Source organism: Toxotes jaculatrix, chromosome 5 (genome assembly GCF_017976425.1).
Source record: "Toxotes jaculatrix isolate fToxJac2 chromosome 5, fToxJac2.pri, whole genome shotgun sequence".
In the NCBI taxonomy this organism is placed as follows: domain Eukaryota; kingdom Metazoa; phylum Chordata; class Actinopteri; family Toxotidae; genus Toxotes; species Toxotes jaculatrix.
The window spans coordinates 7,294,074-7,315,248 of record NC_054398.1 but is presented as its reverse complement, the minus strand read 5'-3'; the positions used below and the strand labels follow the sequence as shown (position 1 = coordinate 7,315,248).

Here is a 21,175-nt window from a genome sequence, read left to right as displayed (position 1 = left end):
GCTCTCCATTGCCGGGAGGTACGCTGACCTTCGGCGACCCCTGAGCTCGCCCAGGTTCCTCTAGAGAGAGGCAGACGGAGGAGAGAAGAGTTAGTGCACAGTAATTAAATGTGCCTCCTCGTCCTTAAGATAATTTTCTACCAGTTTTTTTTTTTTTTTTTTTTTTGAAGCTGGGAGGAGATTATACCACACAGAGTTTTGATCTGTTGTTGGTTGTAGAGCAGTCACCAGGAGGGGTGAGGAGTGGTCAGTTGCAGGCTGTCATGCTCTTTTTCTGAAGAGTGACTGGTTGAGCTTCAGCCTGAAGGGGCTGCTTTGCATCCCGCAAAAAGGGGCTTTAAGTGAAATGGACACTTGGCTGATGGAGCACTTTGCATTAGCATTTCTGCCCTCTCAGCCTCCTGTTCACTCTCTCTCTCTCTCTCTCTCTCTCTCTCTCTTCCCTCCTGTTCTACTCCAGAGCTTTTGGGTGGGTATCTCTGGGGAGAGCAGTGCATGCTGGGAAGCCGTGTGGGGTTGGTCAGCAGAGGAGAGGAGGGGGCATGGCTGTGTTGCAGCTCTAGGCCCCTGCTGCTTGCCATCTCTCCTTGGTGCTTTCAGGGCTTTTAGAGTTTGCTCGGCTGGTTACTGCCGCTTCATAAAACCTCAATGGCTGAAACACAATACCAGGCAGGAGAGGGGTCGTGGCTGAACTTGAACCTCGGCTCCAGCCAAACAACCACTGGCAAACCAAGAAGCCCTAATCAGACAAGTTGCAAATTCCAACCGTCCCTCCTGCTGTCTACCTCTGCCAGCTTACCTCACACCCCAGTGATACCAACTCTGTTAAACACGTACGCATAGACCTCACTAATGCAATGTCTTATTCTTCTGATGCTTAAATTCACAGCTGATATATTGTTTTTTTTCTTTTCACATATAATGACTAACAACGGTTCGATATGTCAAATGTCACCTGTGATCACAATGGACATAATTCTTTTCTTTTTTTTTTTTTTTTAAAGAGTTATCCTTTCAAACTCATCTGATTCCATCATTGTGCAGCTGAGCTGTGAAAACATGTAGCATTTGTACCTGTAACTTTTGTACCAATATCTCTGGTCTGTTAAGTAAAAGAACTTGCAGATTAATACTGGTGTCTCCTTTCTTCTCTCAGGAGTTGGAAAAAGCCCTGTCAGAGCAGGACTTGGACTTCCTCGGGGACCTCATTGCCTGTCTGTTGCAGGGATGCTACCAGCGCACTGACATCACGTAAGTATCTGGCATATTGGCAAAGTCTGTCGAAACTGATGTCCGTATATTCACTACAATTTAAGGTCCCTTTGTGTATCGGCATCCACAATAGAATGTAGTTGCATCAACCTCTAGAACCATGCCATAATAAAACTGTTTAAAAACTGGAAAAATTGTTGTTAAAAAAATTATAGTGTCTAATCAAATACAGGTAAACACAATTACAAAACTGAGCAGACAGTTCCAACATTTTTTGTTAAAGTGCTTTCACAAAACACTGAATTTGGCGAGGGAGTTTACTGGTTACCTCTGCATCACAAGAGGTAAAGACAACCCGCAACATATTGTTTCATGTCCTTAATTCAGTTCTAAACCTGCTCTGACTTGTAATGTAGTAATAGGTGCAACAGTCCTAGGTTTAGATCTTAACCTTGCCAGAACTACTACAGTGAGTGGAAACATTGCCTTTGTTTTGTTTTGTTTTTTTTGTTTTTTTTTTTAAATAAAATATCAGGGGCACAATGGAAAAGATTGAATGGACAGTTCCTTTTGATTTCTAGCTGCCAAGATTAAACCAGTATTTCCATCAACTTCATATTAGTCATAACACCCAGGAGCCATCATAGGAAGTCTGAGTCACCTGCACGATGACTCGCTGAGGAGTCAGAATTTACTCACCATATGGTGAGTTAAAGTATGGAGTGAAATTATGCTCTATATGAGAACAGCATAGCCACTGAACTTTGATCAAATGATGGGAGAAAGTGAGTGTGAAGCAGAGGTTGTTATTCAAATCCCTTATCTTTCACGGGGCTTTCCCCTGCATGCACCCTCCTGCCCTAGCCCATCATTAGAAAGTAGCATACTGGTACCAATGAACTGATAAGCAGAGAGGCAGGAATGATCCAGTTTTTCCATCCAGGCAGCCGGTAACAGGAGGACAACCTGCTTTATTGGACTGGACAGGCGCTGGCATCCTGGGGGTGGCTGCTCAGCACTGGCCTTTCACAGAGCTGCCCTTTTCATCCGCACGCGTTAAACGCTCTGCCGGAGCGGGGGAAAGGAGGGAGGGAGGATGTTGGAGAAAACGAAGGATAGAAAGGAGGAGAGAGATGGGGTAGTGGGAGGGGGAGGCTGCAGCTGTGTGAAAAGTGCACACTGCTCTTTCAAGATAAGCCATATTTTCTGTCCCACTTACTCTTTGCTGTTGCATAGATGCTCACCCCTGCCCCAAGCCCTTGTTCTGTTAATCTGAGTTGGAACTGAAAGTTACAGATTAATCGGCTAGACCTGAACAGGAACCAGCATTTATTTACCAGCTTCCACCCTGAGCAGAAACACAAACCACCTCCCATTCAAAGAAACTAGTCTTTTTTTTTATTTTCAGCCCCACCTCCTGCGTCTCCACAGCCACTATGGTATTTTTGAACTTTGTTTGTTTCTTAAGCTGAGTCGCACAATGGCGCACTAGTTGATATTGAGATCTGGTGTGTTGGCTTTGCAATGTGCGCACAGCATTTGCAATTGAATTGGTTGCATTTATCCATACTGACAGATCTCAGTGGACCAAAAAAACCTTCTGTCTTGATTCCTTTTTATTGTTTGTTCAAAGTAACATCATGAAAGTTATAAAACATCTTAATTTGTAGTTAGTGTTATGTTACTTATGACTTTGTGATCTTGTTAAAATTTGTCATTTGACAGTCACATTTCTGATTCAACTAAATTTTGTTCATATACCACCAAATCATCAGGGCTCTTTTCATATAGAGCAGGTCTGTACAGCACTCTTTATAACATTCCTGTAAGATCAAGAACCAAACCTTAGACAGAAAGTAAGGCACTGGTCCATCATGATTTTCCATACTAGGAAGAAAATTGAGGATCTCAGGTGGAGAGAAAAAAAAAAGTCATTCTGTGCCAAAAATCGTTAACAAAGGCAGAAACAGAAGAATACACACTGACATACCCAGTAGCTGTGAGACTGCCTCAGAAACAGCAAGCTTGTGATAACATGAAGGTACATCAACCACAACAATGTCAGTTACTGCTTCCTGTATAGGTATAGTACTAGTCATAGCACTGAGGGAGTATTATTATTTTATTTCTAATGGATCTGCTAAGTATATTTATTTATTTTACTTTTATTTATATTTTAAGACAATTTATCTGCTTTTGAAAATGTTTTCATACTGTGTTTAAGTTACACATTATTGTGGTCTTGAAAAACAACCTGACTTTCTCATTCATTCTTCTGCCCTTTAGCCCCCAGTCATTTAGCAGTTACCTGGAAGATATCATCAGCTACCGGTGGGAACTGGAAGAGGGGAAGCCCAACCCACTCAGAGAGGGGACCTTTGAGAATCTCCCTCCTCGCACTCAGGTGGAACTGCTGCACCGGCTCTGTGATTACCGTCTGGATGCTGCTGATGTCTTTGACCTGCTTAAGGTACACCACTCATGAGGATCAGCTAAAAAAAAATCTGGACGTATTTGTTTTCATGCGTGTTGTTTGTTTTGATTTTATGCCACACTACTGAAATGAAATCAAAGCCATGTAACTGTGGGCAATGATACTTAGGTTCAAGGCTTTGCACCAGCTCTGCTGATGCTGCATTAGTTAATATTTAACCACAGAGCATGTATGACGGTATGACAGTACTCATCAGTGGTGTACACACGTTGTATCCCATTTACACTTTCTGTTAAGTACATTAAAAAACTTGCTACTTTCATTTACTTTCGCCTTTTTAAAGTAGTAGTAGTAGTGTGAAAGGACTGTGTGTGCTTTTCTTATACTGTAGACAGTAGGTTCCTGATTTTAAGACATTTTTTTTGTTTGTTTTTAACAAAATGAAATTACGAAAGCACACTCAAACCCAAAAGTGGTTGGTGAATTATAAAGCACCATAACTGTAACTCTGCTGGAGTGTTTTACTGTGGAACGAGAAGGAGGTGTGAGTCTGTAACAGAATACTAGCTGTCTAACAAAGACAATGTTCTGGACAGTACCTGGGTATTGGCAAATGAATGTACTGGCATAAGCAAAGGTGTGATTAATAATACCTTGACAGTTTTATCCCCATGTTGTCTGTCCATTTATAATTTTCCTCTCACATATTTTACCGTTTTCTCATGAGATAAGATTTTTTTTTTTTTTTTTTTTTTTTTAATAATGTATCAGATTCAATTAATGAATGCACTCAATAAGATACTGAAAGCTCTTTGCTTCTGTGTATGATTCACAGCTGTGTAGGCTAAATGACATCACCCACTAATGACTGATGATTTAAAAACAGTCCTACACATAATTTAAGAAATGTAATGTCCCCACCCCCATCCTCCCCTCAGGGACTGGATGCAGACAGCCTGAGGGTGGAACCGCTGGGGCAAGATGGAAATGGAGCCCTCTACTGGTATTTCTACGGCACTCGTATGTACAAAGAAGAACCCATCAAGAGGAAAGCAGACAAGATCAGGTAAATACCACTGGGCGCTGTGTGTCCTCTTTCTCTGTCCAGTACACCAGTAATGAATGTTATGTCACTGGTAATGTTTTCTGCGGTTAACTAGTGCATGTGGTAAGTGTGTAATTGCAGTGATAGTCTGACACTTGTTTACAAGCCTGTCTCCCAATACTAATTACCCTTGTTAAAGGCTGTAATTTTAAAGAGTTTTTTTTCCTTTGTGCTGTTTTTCCAACAGTGAACCCCCTGAACTAACATTACCAGAGAAAAAGAAAAGGGGAAGACCACCAAAGAAGAGAAAGTTGGAAGACCCTCATCTAAGGTGAAAACCTTTTTTTTTCTTTTTTTTCCTCCAATATGTTGGTTGGGGTTTTATACAGTCATATATAAAACTAAAAAACAAGCAGTTGTAAAAACTCTTCTCAGTGCCAGGAAAACTTCTACAAAATGGCATACATTTGGTAATGGCAAATGGTATAATTTCCTTTGGTCTTAGTCAGTTGTTGACCTGGCGCCCACTGCTAGATCTGAAATGTATTAATTTAGTATTTCTTGGACACATACTCATGGGAGTCATGGAGTCATACTGTAATTTCATTCACAAAGCACAGGACTGCTGCTGCTTGTAGCATCTATTTATCTCCATAATTAAATTTTCTTTTCAGTGAGGGGGAAAAAGAAGTGTCAGAAGTCAAGACAGAAAATGGACTGGAGGATCCTCCCCCAAGCAAAGGTTTTTATGTTCACTACATCAGTGGAATCTGTCTATTTTTGATCACCAGATTCACCCACTGACTTTCTTTATCAATAAGCCAACGTTTCTCCTCTTTGCTTTTAGCGGGCCGTAAGCGAGGCGTTTGGTCCCTTGTTTGTGATACAGAGGAACAATGGGTCAGACTGGCAGAAAGCATCAAGGACAAAACCTCCCCACAGGACCGCCACCTCTACCGTGTCATCAGCCAGAACTTCCTGCCTGAGATCAGCAGCATGATTGAGCACAAGGTCAGTCGCAGAAGAGACATTACCATTAGTACCCATTACAGTAGCACATACTGTCTTCTTAAACCTACATTTACGTTTTGCACAAACATACATTTATGTCATTTTATGAGCTACTGCCCTGAGCAATGTGTCTGAATACCAGCTCATAAACAGCAAGTTTAGGTATGATAGATGTGCCAGACTTAAGATCTAAAAATGCAAAGTGAGTTTTTGCTTCCCATTCTTGTAAACTTGGCCACTGGGTCTTGTTTTTTTGTCTGTTTATTTAGACAACTAATATACTGACTGTACAGGTGATAGAAGTATCTGTCAACTGTCCTCACAAATCCTAACTTGAGTGTGACTATTCTAGTTTTAACTTAATCCTTACCTATTCTTTGACTTGGAAGTCTTCCTGTGGTAGTAGAAAAAAAACCTTGAAGACTGATATATTTACCTTTATAACCCTATTTTTGGCTTATCTTTAATATTCAAGTCCCTATTTGAACATTTCTGACATTTGTAGTCCCTGTTGTTACTATGAAAAAGACATGCAAGAGTCAGTGGATTAGCATGTGCTGGATGATGCTTTGTGGTTTTTGTCACTACAAACAAACATTCACTGTACAAGTAGTTATCCAATGTTAATACTATTAAGTAACGGAGCTTTAAAGATTGAACCCAATCTCCATTTAGCTGCCTTTATGTTGTGGTGCAGATCACTGTCCTCCTCCAGTAGTTGTCTTTGGGATCCTGGACTCTCACCTGGGATGGCTGCAGGACAGGTGGAGTGAAGGAAAGCTGGTCTGTGCTTGCCCTTAATTCTGCACAGAAGTTTAGCCATGAAATTGGCCTCAGGCCTTTAACTTGAGCCTGACTGTGAAGACGGATGCTCTCATGCTAGTTTGGCAGAATGAGGGCCCAGGTTCTGTAGTCAGTCTGTCTTTTCTGTGCTTGGCCTTACCTCGGGTTATGCTCATTTGTCTACCTTTGTCTTCCCTGGAATGTGTGTTAAGTGCTTCAGCAGCAAGTTGACAAACTCTTTGGTTTGTTCATATCAAGCACGTGCCAGAGCCAACACTAGCCCTGGAATTCATTTCAGTTATTGAATGCTATAGTTACTCAAAGCTTGAGAAGTTCACTGATTTTTATCTTACTGTTTGTATATAGATGGGTGGGTTCTTTTCCTTCCTGTGATATATAACCAGCACTGACTGTTGCCATAGAAACCCTCTCAGCCTTTCTCCATCATCATCAGCAGTGAAATAAAGAATCAGGCTGGCCGTTTGATGGTGACAGAAGGGTCACTCACTTACCACAGACGGTCAATGGATGAATGTGGTCTTGTCTTTCATTGACTGTACACCCAACACACACTGACATTATACATGGCTTTCAGGAGGCCGTTGGTCTATAGCTTCTATCAGTATGGAGTATTATTTAAGCATTCTGGTGGTTTGTAATGAAAGCAGGTGTCAAACTGCTAGATGTTTGTGTTTTGGGCAGATCAGCACAGAAGAATCTCAGAGACTTTTTGTGTATTTGTTTGCTCTTGTATTTAATCTGTATTAATTTCAAAGCAGGACATTCCAATACAGCACAGACTTTACAAGACAAATTTATGTAAACCTGAACAAGACAACTCTTGTTCTCTTGACAACTCTCCACTTTACATGGCCTCTATCAAATACGATCACGTTGGGGGGGGGTGATTAATCGCTCTGCTCAAAGAACAGACTCAATTAAAGGGAGGTGCATTCCCTTAATGTTCTTCTTGTATGCAGATACATTCCACTGATGTCACACAGCAGGAGATCACATTAAAATACCCTCTTTATTAATTATATATTCATTACGCCTTTGCATTTCAGCGTGGTACTGTACAGAATCCATCCTCAATATAAGACCAAATTTATCTTATTACCTTATTTATCCCAGAGCCTGAGGTGAAGTCCTCACAATGTTGGTTTTGTGTCACCAACTGTCCAAATGGCAAAGTTCAAATTTAGTGAACACAATTATTCAGTTTATGGTAGAAAAGACAAAAGTAGCCACTCCTCCCATTAAAGAAGCCGAAGCCAACAAATGTTAAGCAATGTTGGCTTGTTGAATGATTTCAAGTATTTGCCATTTATCATCATTGTGGGCATAGCATAGTGTGTGTACGTACTTCACATGAATATATTTGTCTTTATGGGGGTGTGTGCATACAAGCGTGTCCAGTACACAGTGTGTGCAGTCTTTTGAGTCCTTCCTTCCACATGTCTCTGGCTGCTGTCACCAGCCATTTCATGGGGCACTGACAGCAGGCGGGAGCTCACCTTGAGGCAGAATGGAGCCTCTTGAATGACAGCTCTGCTGTGCTGCAGGATTCTCTCGACCTCTCTAAGCGGTGACACCAGAGGCACTCTATCTTGTGTGTTAGATGGAGGCGGGGTGGGGGGGGTTTAGTGCTGGTGGTAATGTGGAAAGGGATTGTAGAACCCCAGGATACGCCAGTGCTTCACACTAAGACACGGCAGAGATGGAGTGGGGACAGGAGAGTTGTGGAGGGCAGTATAGATCAGAACATCTGCAAACCCCCCCCCCCCCCCCCCCCCCCCCACACACACACACACACACACACACACCCTCCCCGCCCACCCACTCTTCATCACCCACATCTTACTTCCTCATTTGCCTCCTCACCTGCACGCTTATACAAGCTTCATACAGCTGCTAATGCATTTTTAGTTGTCCCATAGTTATTTTATGGATAGCCAGTAGCCTGCCTGTGTCACCTCTCAGTGCTGTTAGCTGCGCCGGGCTGACAGTTATTCACAGCCCTGCTTCCTTGATGAACACTGACATGAGCTGCAGAGGCCAGTCCCTGACACAGACAGGCTTTCGAGTGATCTGCTTAAAGCTCTGTGTTGGCTGATCTTTCCCTCCTTTGCTGTATGCTCTATCTGGATCACTGATATGTCCTGGTTGTTGACTCAAATTGAGATTATAGACTTTATCTTCAAGATACATGTTGAAGAATTGAAAATATTGTGATCTAAAGTTCCATGATTGGCTGTCTGGTGCTGTACCAGTGTGTAGTGCAATTGTCAAACTGGACAGCATACCTTTAGTCTACCCCCTCTAATCATTACATATGATTAGTAGAGTCACAGGGGACACACATGGTCTAATTTCTTTCCTAAGCTTGGCTGTCACCCCCCGGGGAAAGGTGGGGCAATGTAAGCAGCAGAGTAGAAAGGGTGACTTGGGGGGAGGGTAGAGCAGAGCCAATGACCTCTCAATACTCAATGCTTCTCCACAACTCCCCAGGGCCTGTCAGTGTGTTGGCTTGTGTGTGGTGGGTGTCTGTGGATCTTTCTTGAAGCCTCAGTTGACTGTATAAATTATAGGTATTTTCACATACAGTATTTAATTCAGAAATTCAAAAAGAAGTGATTATAGAGGAAAAGTAGAAAATATAATATTGAAAATGTAAGACTAATTTACCCCATCTATTTTCAGTTTTATAATTTTACTTGTCTGCTGTCACTCTGTTACTTGGCTTCCTGGAAAAACAGTCTGTGTGGGTCGAGGTTCCAACCTGGGATTGCCCTTTTGTCTGCATTTGGACCATGGATGCATGGAACAGGATTTCAGGGAATATCGCAAAACAGGCATAAGGAGCAAAGCTGAACTCTTCATCTTTTCTTTTTTTTCTTTTTCTTCAGGAGCGGGAGCAGAAACAGAAACTACTAGACCCAGCCCCAGTTCGCACATCACAACGGTTCTCTGAAAAACACATCAAGCAAGAGGACGAGGTGTGTGTTTGTCTGTGTACATTATTTTGGTGTAGTATTGAAGACTGCGTTAGTGTAAAAAAATGTATCCAATTTGCAGCCATAATGTGTAGTGATTTTTTTTTGCATGTGAGATAGTGATTGATTTAAAAACATTTTTTGAGAAAATATTGTGCACTTTTTTATTTTTGTGCAGTACATCCTCATTCAATGAGGTTCTTGTTTAGCCCATAGCGATATTTCTGGGCTTCAGCGTGCCAGCTGCCTGGGCTGGTTCTGTACTTTATTCCTAGTGTTGTATGCAGAACGGTGATATATAGATATCCAACTCTCAGCCTTCACATATTCATTACAAGCTGTCCTACCATGTGTCCAGAGTAGATTAATGGGCTTGTGTGTATGTATTCAGGACAATCTTAAGGCTGTGGCAGAGGAGGAGAAGAAGAAAGATGAAGACCTGGACAGGCAAGTCCTGCTGGCCGAGCAGCGACGAGAGGAGGAGAGGCTTCTGCAGGAAGAACGACAGAGGGAGAAGATGGAGAAGATCAAAGCTGTGGAGGGTAAGATGGATGGATACACAGAATGATGGAGCACAAATGTAAAGTTGTACAACATCTGTTTGCGCAAAAAAAAACATATTTTCAGTTCCAAAAACCATTTGACACTGCAGTAAACTCACATACTTAAAAAGCTGGTGTTAGATGCAGAAATGTTACAAAACAAAAAATTAAGCTCAGTGCCAAAAGTCAAGTAACGAGGAGAAGCAATAATTTCATATTCTTTCATCAGCAACCTGTCAGCAGCAGGTAGGGGACTTTCATACTCTTCTTCCAACTCAGTGATCAAGGGCAGAATGGATTGTGAAGGGCACCCCATGCACAGGCGTTCACATTTCCATCGCTGTGGTTTGGCTCCGGCTGAAAAATCTGCAGTAGCATAGCGGCACTCGAAGCCTTGTGATTTATGTACAGTACACAGAGACTGTGAGAGGGAATGTTCAGGGCCTTTAATCACAGGATCACTTCTTTTTTTCCTCCCTCCCTCTGATGTCATCTGTCAAGGGTTAATGAACTGCTGATTGTGCTTCAGTGGAGGAGCCTCATTAATGTATTATAGATGAACAGCAGGACCTGGGCTGCTCTCTGTGTGGATTGCATATGTGGAATCCTCCCTCAAACATCTTTAATCCACACAGCAGGGGGGCTGGCAGGCCTCTCTGCCTTTCATGAAGATAAAGCAGCGATACATATGCACTTTCTCTGCTCTGTTCTGCTCTTTTGATCAGCTGGAAGAAAAGAAGAGATGGCTGATGAATCGCCCTCTCTGTACTTATCTGAGCTGCTGCTGTCTCTGACGGCTGAGGCCTGGTTTTCATTGACTCCCCCGACAGCCTCAATGGGCAGAAAGTGCAATTTAAACTGTAACTCAAGAGCCTGAAAAGGCAATTAAAACATTGTTTGTCTGAAGCCTCCCGAGACTGGTGTTTTTTATTGTTTGTGCCTCTAATTGCCCCCCCCCCCCCCCGTTGTACATCCTCCTCTCTCAGAACGAGCAAAGAGGCGGAAGATGCGAGAGGAAAAGGCCTGGTTGCTGTCTCAAGGAAAAGACCTGCCACCTGAGCTCCTGAATCTGGAGCCTTCTTCTCCTGTCCACAGAACACGCAAGAATAAAGAATTGTAAGAGACTTTGTACATTTGACATCTGCTTTCACCTTCTACTTGAATGACTCAAAGTTGCTTATTTGTAACATGTCCTGTATTTGATATTACAGCTATGATATTGATGACGACTACACTGCACTGTACAAAGGTATGCTTATACAATGGTTACTTAAAGCTATTTACTTATCTCAGTTCATATTAATATCTGTTTTAATGCCTGAGCTGATTGAATCTCTCTTCTTCAGTGCTTGAGGCCCTGAAATCCCATAAAGATGCTTGGCCCTTCTTGGAACCTGTGGATGACTCCTACGCCCCAAATTACCATGAGATCATCCAGGTACAAATTACTGTGATTGTTTTCACTAATGGTGCTTGTGTGAAATTCAGTTTAATATGTATTTGGTTCGTATCCTAACTACTGTACTCAGCTGTAAATACTTATACTGCATGAGCCTTGTTTTTATTGTATTATTCCAATCCCCCCAGACTCCCATGGACCTGTCCACCATTGAGAGGAAGCTTAATGATGGGGAGTACGTTGCTAAGGAGGAGTTTATTGCTGACGTGAAGCTCATGTTTGAAAACTGCGCCGAGTACAATGGAGAAGACAGTGGTAAATGAACACAAACCAGCTCCACTTCAGAAATCAAGCTCCTTCCATTAACAGTTTGTCTCAAAAGGCCAGTGCGTCAAAATCATTTTCAGTAGGTGTATGTTGTGAGAAAGAAGTGCATATATGCATTTTTAGGGGTGAGAGGCAGGGGGTGAGAGTGGGAGAAAGAGCAAAAGAAAGGGGGCTGGACTTGGTGGTGTGTTGGGGCCGGGGCCAGGGCAGCCTTGACAGTGATTAATGGGGAGTGATTGAGCTGTGCTCCAGTGCTCAGGGGGATCTGAGCCTTGCAGTGCCAGAGAAACATTCCAGTCCCTAAGCCCCCTGTCTGGAGCCATCCATCCAACTGAATACTCTCCCCAGGGACAGGGGGGAGGAGAGTGGTCAGGGGGCCTGGGTGGAGCAGCAGGAGGAGGAGGAAGGGGTTGGAAGAGCAGGGGTCAACCTACACCCTCTGACCTGGTCAGTCAGCCAGAGTGACCTGAGAACAGAGGAGCAAGTGTGTGTCTATGGGTACATGCCATGCATATTGGTCTGCAGGGCTTGAGTGGTAGGGAGTGACTGAGAGATGGAGTGAGGTTGTGTATGTGTGAAGGGGGGGGTAGTAAATGAAAAGCAGTTCTTTGAATCTATATGTGTGGATGTGCTGCAGATATGTGTTTTTTGTGTGTGTGACTCTGGTTGTGTGTACAAACTTTTCAGTGTGTTAACACATGAGCATACCTGATTCTGATGTTGCTCTGTTTCCAGAGTACACTATCATGGCGGAGTCTCTAGAACGGTGTTTTAGTCGCGCCCTGTTAAAACACTTTCCATCAGAGGATGGTGACACAGACGAGGAATTTCACATCAGTCGAGAAGACAAGGAGCGCAAGGACAAAAAGCGCAACCGTAGCAATAAACATTTGGGACCTGAAAGCCTGATCAAGGCCACTGAGCAAGTCCAGCGTAAGCGAACCTCGCAGGGGGGCAGTGGGAGCACAGCCTCTGAGGATGAGGACAACAAGCTGATACGACCACCTCCTCCCCCTCACTGGGCCAATGGCCCCCCTCACCTCCGCAGCCTGCCTCCAAGCCAACAACGTATCCATGAAGGAGACATTAGGGCCATGTACCACCCAGGGCAACAGGTATCAACTGGCTACCTTTGCTTGTTTTTTCAAATTCCTCTACATTTAAAAACCTTGTGTAACTAATTTGTCACTTTATCCCTCGCAATATGTTAAGAAATTGTATAAACACCTTAATCTTTTTCTCTTGATTTCTCCCTGAAATGTACAAGAAAAACTTCAATACTGAATTGTCTTTTGTCATATTACCAGCTCCATCGTCCACCTGGTCCTCATGGCCCTCATGGTCCACACATGTATGCCCAAAGAATGGCCATGGATCCCCGCTTCGCCTACCCAGCTCACATTCCCAGGCACGGAGACCCCAACTTGAACCACTTGCCCCGCAACTTCAACATGCAGGTATAAATTTACAGCAGTTAAGTCACGCAAATAACCTTAAATAATACAAAGTTCAGCGGTGAACTGCTAGAGGTTAAAAAAGGTGAGCCAACTTTTGTTGATCAAAATCACCTCTGTGATAGTTTCCTGATACAGTAGGTGTCTCCAGGGACCACATTTTACCTTTCTGAACCTAATTAATGACAATGTTTAAGTTACAGTTTGTTACTGAAGGACCACCTTGTATCTTGATGGTAGTAAAGCAGATTGATGTACAGGTATACTGATCAAAACTACATTAACTAGATTTTTTCTGTTTTTCTCAGCATCGCATGGTTGATGGACATCACATGGGCCCCAGGTATCCAGTTGGCCCAGATCCTAACCAGCAGCAGCCTCCACACCAGCAGCAGCACCCCTACATGGGTCCAACTCATGGTCCGTCTCTGGGCCCACGCCCCATGGCCCTACAGCCTGGACCTCCTCCTGAAGCCAGCATGTACCCATCCCACCACCATCCAGAGGGCCACACCATGCACCCCATGGGCAACAGATTCTCAGGACCACCAGATGGACCACCTCAGCACAACTACCCAGGCCTGAGGCCTCCTGGTATGGGCCTATCCAACATGTGGACTGGTATGAATCACCAGGAGAGACCCAATGGGATGCGCATGCAAGATCCCAACATGGTGAACCAGCGCAACTTTAGTTACGGTGGAGTCCCACCTCCAGTTGGGCATAAGCCATGGCCAGAAGCTGCTGGATACCCCCACCCTCCTCCCAATGCCCAGTATCAAATGTCTGCGGGGGTCAGCTCCCAGGGGCCCATGTCCTCACGTCCCCCTGGTCCCCACCCAGACTCCTCTGGCAGGACACGCTTGGCCTCCATGCTGGAAAGCCCAGAGATGCTGGCCCTGCAGCAGCTGTCAGCCTCCTCTGGACCCCCTGCTGGTGCCCCTCATCAGCACATGGGCAACTTTCAGCAGCCTGGGCCCCCATCAGGAATTGGCAGCATCCCAGCTCACCCCTCTCAGCAGCCTCCCCCTGCCCCTGAGGTTCAGCTGCTGCGTCCTGCTAGAGACAATGGGCCAGACAGCCAGCCTTCCCAAAAGACAGACATGCAGCCCAAAGGTAGACCTGACCTTCTCTTGTAGTATTTCACCAGCCGTTTATATTCTGCATGAAGGAACCCAAGCACAGTCTAACCTTTTTCTACACGAATGTTCTTTCTCGACTGTAGTGTCTCAGTTTGTTAATCAGCACAGAACACATCCTTGCCCTTCCTCCCTGTCAAGTGCATTTTGCAATTTGATTTTAATCATTTTTCACAGTAAGTGGCAAATTGAATATTCATTAGTGAAATTTCTTGCTGGTTGCTGACATGGTACAAAAGAGATGGCATGTCATCAGTAGAGCTTCACTAGCAATCTTACAAATGTCTTTGCATCTTCACTATAAAGGAATTGAACACGACACGGGTTCTTTTTTTTTTTTGCTAGTTTTGCATTGTTCATTTTTAATTTGGATAAGTAGCATAAAATGACAGCCCTCGGTTGTTTCCTTGTCATTTTGATCTCTTTTTATATTCTTTGACACAAACTTGTCTTCTTGTAATTATAGTCAGTCAGTCTTTAATGATAACCTCCCCTCTGTCATTTTTTTATGCTAACTCCTCTTTCATCATCCTGTATGTTAACAGGCACAACATTGGAGAACAAAATGGCTGCCAACAACATTTCTGATGAAGCTTCATCACACAAAAACACTGTTTCAATTAATCAAGAGCACCCGTCCAACCCTAGTCCCACAGGACCTCACAGTGGGGCAACAGAGGGAATGCAAAGCCCCCCAACCCCTAACTTGGGCAGATCACAGGAGAATCCGTCTGGACCAGGACTCCCACAGAGTTTAACAGAGAGCCACAAGCAGGAGGTAGATGGCCAGAGACAATCTGCCAGCCACTGTCCTCCTCAACACAATAGTGCCATTACTGTTTCATCTCATCTCAACACAAGTAACAACAGCTCCACTGATCCCACTCCACCCAACCCCCCTCAGCACATGCAGAACAGTCCACAGCAAAATGCTCCAAGCCCTGCACTTGTTCCCCAGAATGTACTGCCACTGCATGTATCAGCACCTCAGAGTTCCAGTCAACCAGTGTCAGAGAAAAACTTACCACACATGCAGAATACACATCAGCAAACTGAACACCAGGAGAACATCCAAAAACACCAGCAGCAGCAACCTCAGGCAACCCAGAGTACCTCTCCAGGCCACCCTCCTAACTCTCCTCAGCTGATGACCCAGAATGCACAGCAACAGGATTCTCTTCTACCCTCTCATCATGCCCCCCAAAACATCTCTCCGCAGCGTCCCACACAGAACAGCCCCATGCATGGGATGCCACAGAGTGCCACACAAGGAGCCCAGCCCGGGCCCCCTCAGCCAGCTCCTCTCACATCTTTGCCACCCAGTCATCCTACCCCACTATTACCGTCCCAGCCTAGCCCAGCAGACCACGGAAATCAAAGACCTAGTGAGCCTACAAGTAGACCGGACAGTGAAGGTACTGCTGTTCCTGCACAGCACACCATGATGAAATCCGGACCACCAAATGGTATTTATAAACACCAGAATTTTAGCCCCAATCACCATCAAACCCAGATGGTTGGTAGTAACGCAGGTATGCAGGGTCAGAGAGGGCCCTCACCTGGACACAATCCAGCCATGCCTCCTCACTCCCAAGGCCAGGTAAATGGAGCCATGGGTCCATACAACATGGGGAACCCTCCACATCCACACTACAGCCAGACCAACATGGTCAGGTCCATGCCTCCATCTGCTCACCACCCTTACCACAACCAGGCCATTAACCCCCTCCACAATCCTGCTCACCACCCCACCTACCACCAGCAGGGAGGGACTGGCTATTCCTACCACATGCCAGGCCAGCACCACCCTCAACGCCATCCCAACATGTACCCACCTCATCAGTACCAGCAGCAACACTACTACCCTCAGCCCCATCCACAAGCTCAGACCCATAACCAAGCCAACAGTCGAGGGGGTTATCCTCCAGAGGAGTGGCATCGGTCTCATTATCAGCCTCGTCAGCCAATGCCACCTAATGCCTACTTACCTGTAGCTAGTGCCAGGGGCAGCGGTCAGTCGAAGGAGAGTAGTGTGTCCCCTCTGGGCCCTGAGGGCTCCGGTGGTGCTACTTTAGTGTCATCTGGCCCTGTGACTGAAGCAGGGTCACATCCTGGAGGTCCAGAGGAGGGGAGGTGTGAAAGCAGGGTGCAGGGCGACAGTCCAGCAAAGCAGGCTCATACTGAAAGTTCAGACCGACCCGAAAGCCCGAAAGAAATTCTGGACCTTGACAGCCACAACGCTCGCCGCCGTAGCACTCATCCATCTCAACAGCAACACCCACCTGCCTCCGCTGCACACATGGCACCTGGCTTCATGTACGACCCTCGTGCCATGCACCCTGGGATGCAGCAAGGCGGCGTTCCTCCGCCACATGTTATGTCTCAGGCCCGAGGAGTTGGGAACGGAAGCCCTTACCCTGGCCAGCCATACCCAGATCCAGGGCGCTATGCTGCCCAAAGACCTCACCCACACCTAATGGAAGCCCTGCAGCGGCCCCAGCAGCTGCCTTACTCCCCAGGTCAGACTCGCATGGCCATGTACCGACATCCCCGGCCTGCTGGCCACTTCCAGGGTATGATGATTCAGCAGAGAGGCCTGGCACCGGAACACTTCCTACACCCAGGGTAAAATAGTGTATCTGCTCTAATGTAGTTTATAGTTTGAAACCTTATATTATTAAATCTCTTTTGAATCTGTAATCTTGTGTCTGAGTCAAAAATTAGCTTTTTGAGCATCTACATACTTTTTCATCTTTTGCCCATTTCATAATATATATACTCATTGATAAATTATGTTGTTTGCAGAGTCAAAATCATTATACTGACCTTCCTTGTTAAATCTGACAGTAACACAATCTTTATAAAGCGTTTATGAAGCGTTGTTTGTGTTTGGAGCATTCTGTCAGCCCAGCTGAGGACATCTGACCCTGAGTGTGACAACAGTGTTAACAACATTAGTGTTTTTTTTCTGTGTTCACAGGCAACAAATGATGACTGCTCCAGGCGGCCCCAGCAGTAAACAGGGCGTGTGACATGCATACATGTGATCAGAGTGAGTGAAAAGATCTTTTGACACTTTACATTGAACACAGTTTGTCTCACAGCTTTTAGCAAGTTCCTGTTTCATCATCCTTCCTTTTAAATAACTTATACCTATTTCTAAGAACATGATACTACTGCCAGAAGGTGTTCATACATGTCTGAAGGGACCAAAACAGAGTTCTGATACCATGACTGTCAAGCTATGTTTGTGTCTCAGTCCAAATTCTAGGTGTTTAACTGACTGTTCTTCTTCTTTCAGACATGTTATTATCTCAGAGCATCTGGACAAAGCAGTGAGCTGAAAGGAAGACTTTAGTTACCTGGTGGCTGGGCAGACAGAGACTACAGCAGGGGATGCTTTGCTTTGCATCCATCTTTTAGTGATATTTTTTACACTGGACAAAAACCTTTGGTTCTGTTTTGTCCCCCCGCCCCATTGGACTTGAAGATCCGGCCAGGCAGCTGGTGTTGCTAAGATGAAAATAATGTGAAATTAAAGTTGTTATTGAGCCCTGGAGAACAGTTCCCCTGCTTTTCTCCACCCCAAGCTCACAGTGGTTAGTAACAGAATAGCTCTGTGGAACTGGTGGGGATTCACTTTATCGCTCACCTCACCAGAACGGTTGCTTCCCATCATGAGCGTTCAAACTTGGATCCTCCAGCAGAAGGGCAGCCTTTTGAACCACTAGGCCAACCTGCCAAACACAGGGGACACTGCCTTCAAGAACACTGGACAGCCCTTTCCTCTTTGAGGTAGTGGAAATATTAATGGAGTAAAGGTCACTGGACACAGTCTGCCTATCTCATTCACAGACTGTAGTGCTCTGTATGGCTGTAAATCCACTGACAGGACTGAGGAGGACTGTGATAAAGAGGAAAGGGGTTGTTGTTGTTGTTTTTTTACTGCTATTCTCTGTTCCAACCATATCTTAAAACTCAGGTGTAGAAAAGGAGGTACTATGAGACTGTCACCCTGACCCAGTCAACTCACAGGCCCCTTGCAAACTGCCTTGGTTTCCTTTGTGAATGTATGAGTGAATGTGTAAGTGCAGCGCAGGAGCTGCATGTGAAAGGGCACGAACACTGATCATTTGTCTGAAGCATGAACCGTCCTGAAAAGTTACTTCCACCCCCAAACTCCCAGCAGTGTTTCTCTACTTCTGGAGTTAACACACAGTATATGCATCTTTCAGAGCTGCCTTCATAGATAAGAATGTCTGACTAGCAGAGAGGGACCGACAAGGATGGCGTTACTCGTATCTGACTATACCTGACTCTGTTATGCACTATATGGTTTTTGTTAGTCTGGACATCCTGGAATTGAGAGGCCTTGGACAGACTTGTTTTCAGTCAATGCCTGTTAAACATATATATGTATGAAGATATATATATATATAAATTAACCCTTCACTGCAGAGATGTACCTCCTGTCCTGGATGAGGCAAATCTAAAATTCTCACACAGTGACATGTCATATCATAAGTGTGACTTTCTTTTTTCATTCCACCTACAAATTTGTAGCTTTAGTTCTTTGTTTATTCACTGCCCTGCCCTTTGCGTGGTTGCTTCTTTGAACTTTTCCTGGTCCCCATGTCATTACTAAACATATCCTCAGGGTGTACAGTTTCTATATACGGGTATTTTTCAGATTTATTGTTTGAAAGAGGAGCAGCAAAAGGAAAATGGAACTGCAGCTGTTGCAAATGAGTCCACCACATGTGAAGAACTTGGCTTTTAAGCGTCTGTATTCATTGTCCGTAACAACATTTGGCTTAGCACATTGCCAGTCTGTTAAACCGTTTTTTTGGTTTTTTTTTTCTGTCATAATGAGAGTTGATTACAAGTGAAATGGATCTAATTTGAGTTATTTCACATTCCTGTTGATTTGACGTTACACCATTTGTCAATGCAATTAATTTTGGCCTTCAGCAACAAATGTAGTTTCTCATAACTGGGGTCTGTATCATCATATCACCTGTGAGACCCCATTTGTGCAGTTACGTGATGGCAGCACGCAAATCTACCTCATCTAGCCAGTCAGTGGCGCCTACAGAGTCCCCTCTACTTCCACTCTTGCTCTGCCAGACTTCTGTGGGTCAGCATTTGATGACCAGCTGATGACTTTAACACCACTTTTAGTTCTTAGACATCCAATCAGAAATGATAGTGTAAAGGCCTTACAGTACCTTGAGAGGTGAGGTTGTTGTGCCCAAATAGGGTGCTGACTGACCGTCACCAAGACGCTGTCGTGATCATCAGTTGTCGGTTTGTCACTGAGTGCAGGTGCTCCACAAAAGAAGCAATCCGTCTTCTTTTTAAATGAGTATTTTCACTCTCAGTTTTTTTAATGTCATCTTAGGAGTACGATGGACAACGTTACATCATATGTCTGAAGTAGGGCTTGGTTGTACAGATTGCATGCCTTGCTACCTACAGGTTGTTAAAACTAGACAGAAGTAGGCCATATTCCAGTCTAGGTTCTGTAATAGACTTCATAGAGTTTGGCAGCATTGTAACAGCCTTAGCAATAGGTACATAAGGCATTGTAAGGAAACATTTGAGGAACAGTGGTGGAATAGGAAAACGCTAGACGCTGTGAGACAATTTTATAAATGTGTCAAACAAGACTTGTCATGGATGACTTGCTATTTTGTTAAAATAGGAAATTGTCTCAATATTTAGTGAGCCTAATAGGGCCACTTTGGAGGTAGTGTGTTCACTTGTGCTGTCTAATGTATGAAGGGCAGTGAAGTTTTTGTCTGTGAGGTTGTGATACTATCTTGTGGTGTACAGATGTGGCGTATGTGCGTGTGTGTGTTTCTGGTGTTTGGAATCGGCACCAGACGATTGGAAGTGTGCATTCAACTCTTCATTTACTCTGCTGTCATCCCTCTGCACTAGTGAAAACCATTTAGACGTGATTAAATGTGAATCATATTTATTTGCTCTTTTAAGAATTTTTGTACATTTTTGGATCTTGTTTTAATATAAATGTGGTGTCTTTCTTTTTTTTCTTGATGTTGATTTTAAGCAGTTGTCTTTTACCTCAGTAGCATGGTGGTATTGAAAAAAAAAAAGACCTATGCGTTTCCTTTTTAAGTGGCGTTTACAAGTTCTTATCTGACTGACATAGATTATTTTGGAAATGGATCGGAGTATTTTCTATACTGTACATTTCTTAGAAATAAATAACTTTTCTTGAACAAGAGAATGTTTTATCATTGTCAAGCATATCTTTAGGGAAATTGTCATCACTAAAACAGCAGATCAGTAGATTTTTTTTCCTCCTTTGTTTGACCTGAAACTTTCAACAGTCCTACTTTAATTAATACTCTTGTGAATGAACAGACATAAAAAGAGGCTGTGCCATTCCATAGTAATGGGGCATGTGTCTATAATCCGTTAAAGAAACTGAAAGGCCAAAAGTAATGAAATGCAAACAGACAAACCAGAGGGCCGGTGCAAGACAATGCATTAATCTATTGGAGCAGCTCACACCATCGCCTTCAATTAGTGCTTATCCTCTTGATGAACACCCTGCACACATCGTATGCTGCTTCCTCTAACCCCTCTCATGTCTGCAGGAGTCAGTGATGTGATGTGACGTCAGTGGAACAGGAAGCACCAGCACGATTCCTCAGGCCTCCTCCAAGGGGCTCCTTGTAAGCTAACAAGTAATATATTCTTTTGTTCAGGCCTAATGAGGACACAATTGGCAGTAGAAAAATGCAGATGAGGCATGTAATTAAGGCACTTTAATTGAGCCTAATTAAGCAAGTTGTAAAACTCAA

At 44.1% G+C, this 21,175-nt stretch overlaps 1 protein-coding gene across 1 annotated transcript in view; it reads left to right on the top strand.

The window, feature by feature from the left end:
- LOC121181930 (cat eye syndrome critical region protein 2 homolog) overlaps positions 1–20,539 on the top strand; it is a 35,168-nt gene extending 14,629 nt beyond the window's left edge. The window contains exons 2-19 of the mRNA XM_041038161.1: positions 1,157–1,251; positions 3,499–3,682; positions 4,585–4,712; positions 4,939–5,022; positions 5,366–5,433; positions 5,539–5,702; positions 9,395–9,484; positions 9,873–10,023; positions 11,010–11,139; positions 11,235–11,272; positions 11,370–11,461; positions 11,611–11,737; positions 12,485–12,864; positions 13,057–13,206; positions 13,512–14,319; positions 14,888–16,967; positions 17,323–17,394; positions 17,644–20,539. Of these exons, the coding sequence (XP_040894095.1) occupies positions 1,157–1,251; positions 3,499–3,682; positions 4,585–4,712; positions 4,939–5,022; positions 5,366–5,433; positions 5,539–5,702; positions 9,395–9,484; positions 9,873–10,023; positions 11,010–11,139; positions 11,235–11,272; positions 11,370–11,461; positions 11,611–11,737; positions 12,485–12,864; positions 13,057–13,206; positions 13,512–14,319; positions 14,888–16,967; positions 17,323–17,374 (4,821 nt within the window). The 3' untranslated portion in view covers positions 17,375–17,394; positions 17,644–20,539. The remainder of the gene's footprint in view (positions 1–1,156; positions 1,252–3,498; positions 3,683–4,584; positions 4,713–4,938; positions 5,023–5,365; positions 5,434–5,538; positions 5,703–9,394; positions 9,485–9,872; positions 10,024–11,009; positions 11,140–11,234; positions 11,273–11,369; positions 11,462–11,610; positions 11,738–12,484; positions 12,865–13,056; positions 13,207–13,511; positions 14,320–14,887; positions 16,968–17,322; positions 17,395–17,643) is intronic.
- Positions 20,540–21,175: the final 636 nt, after the last annotated feature.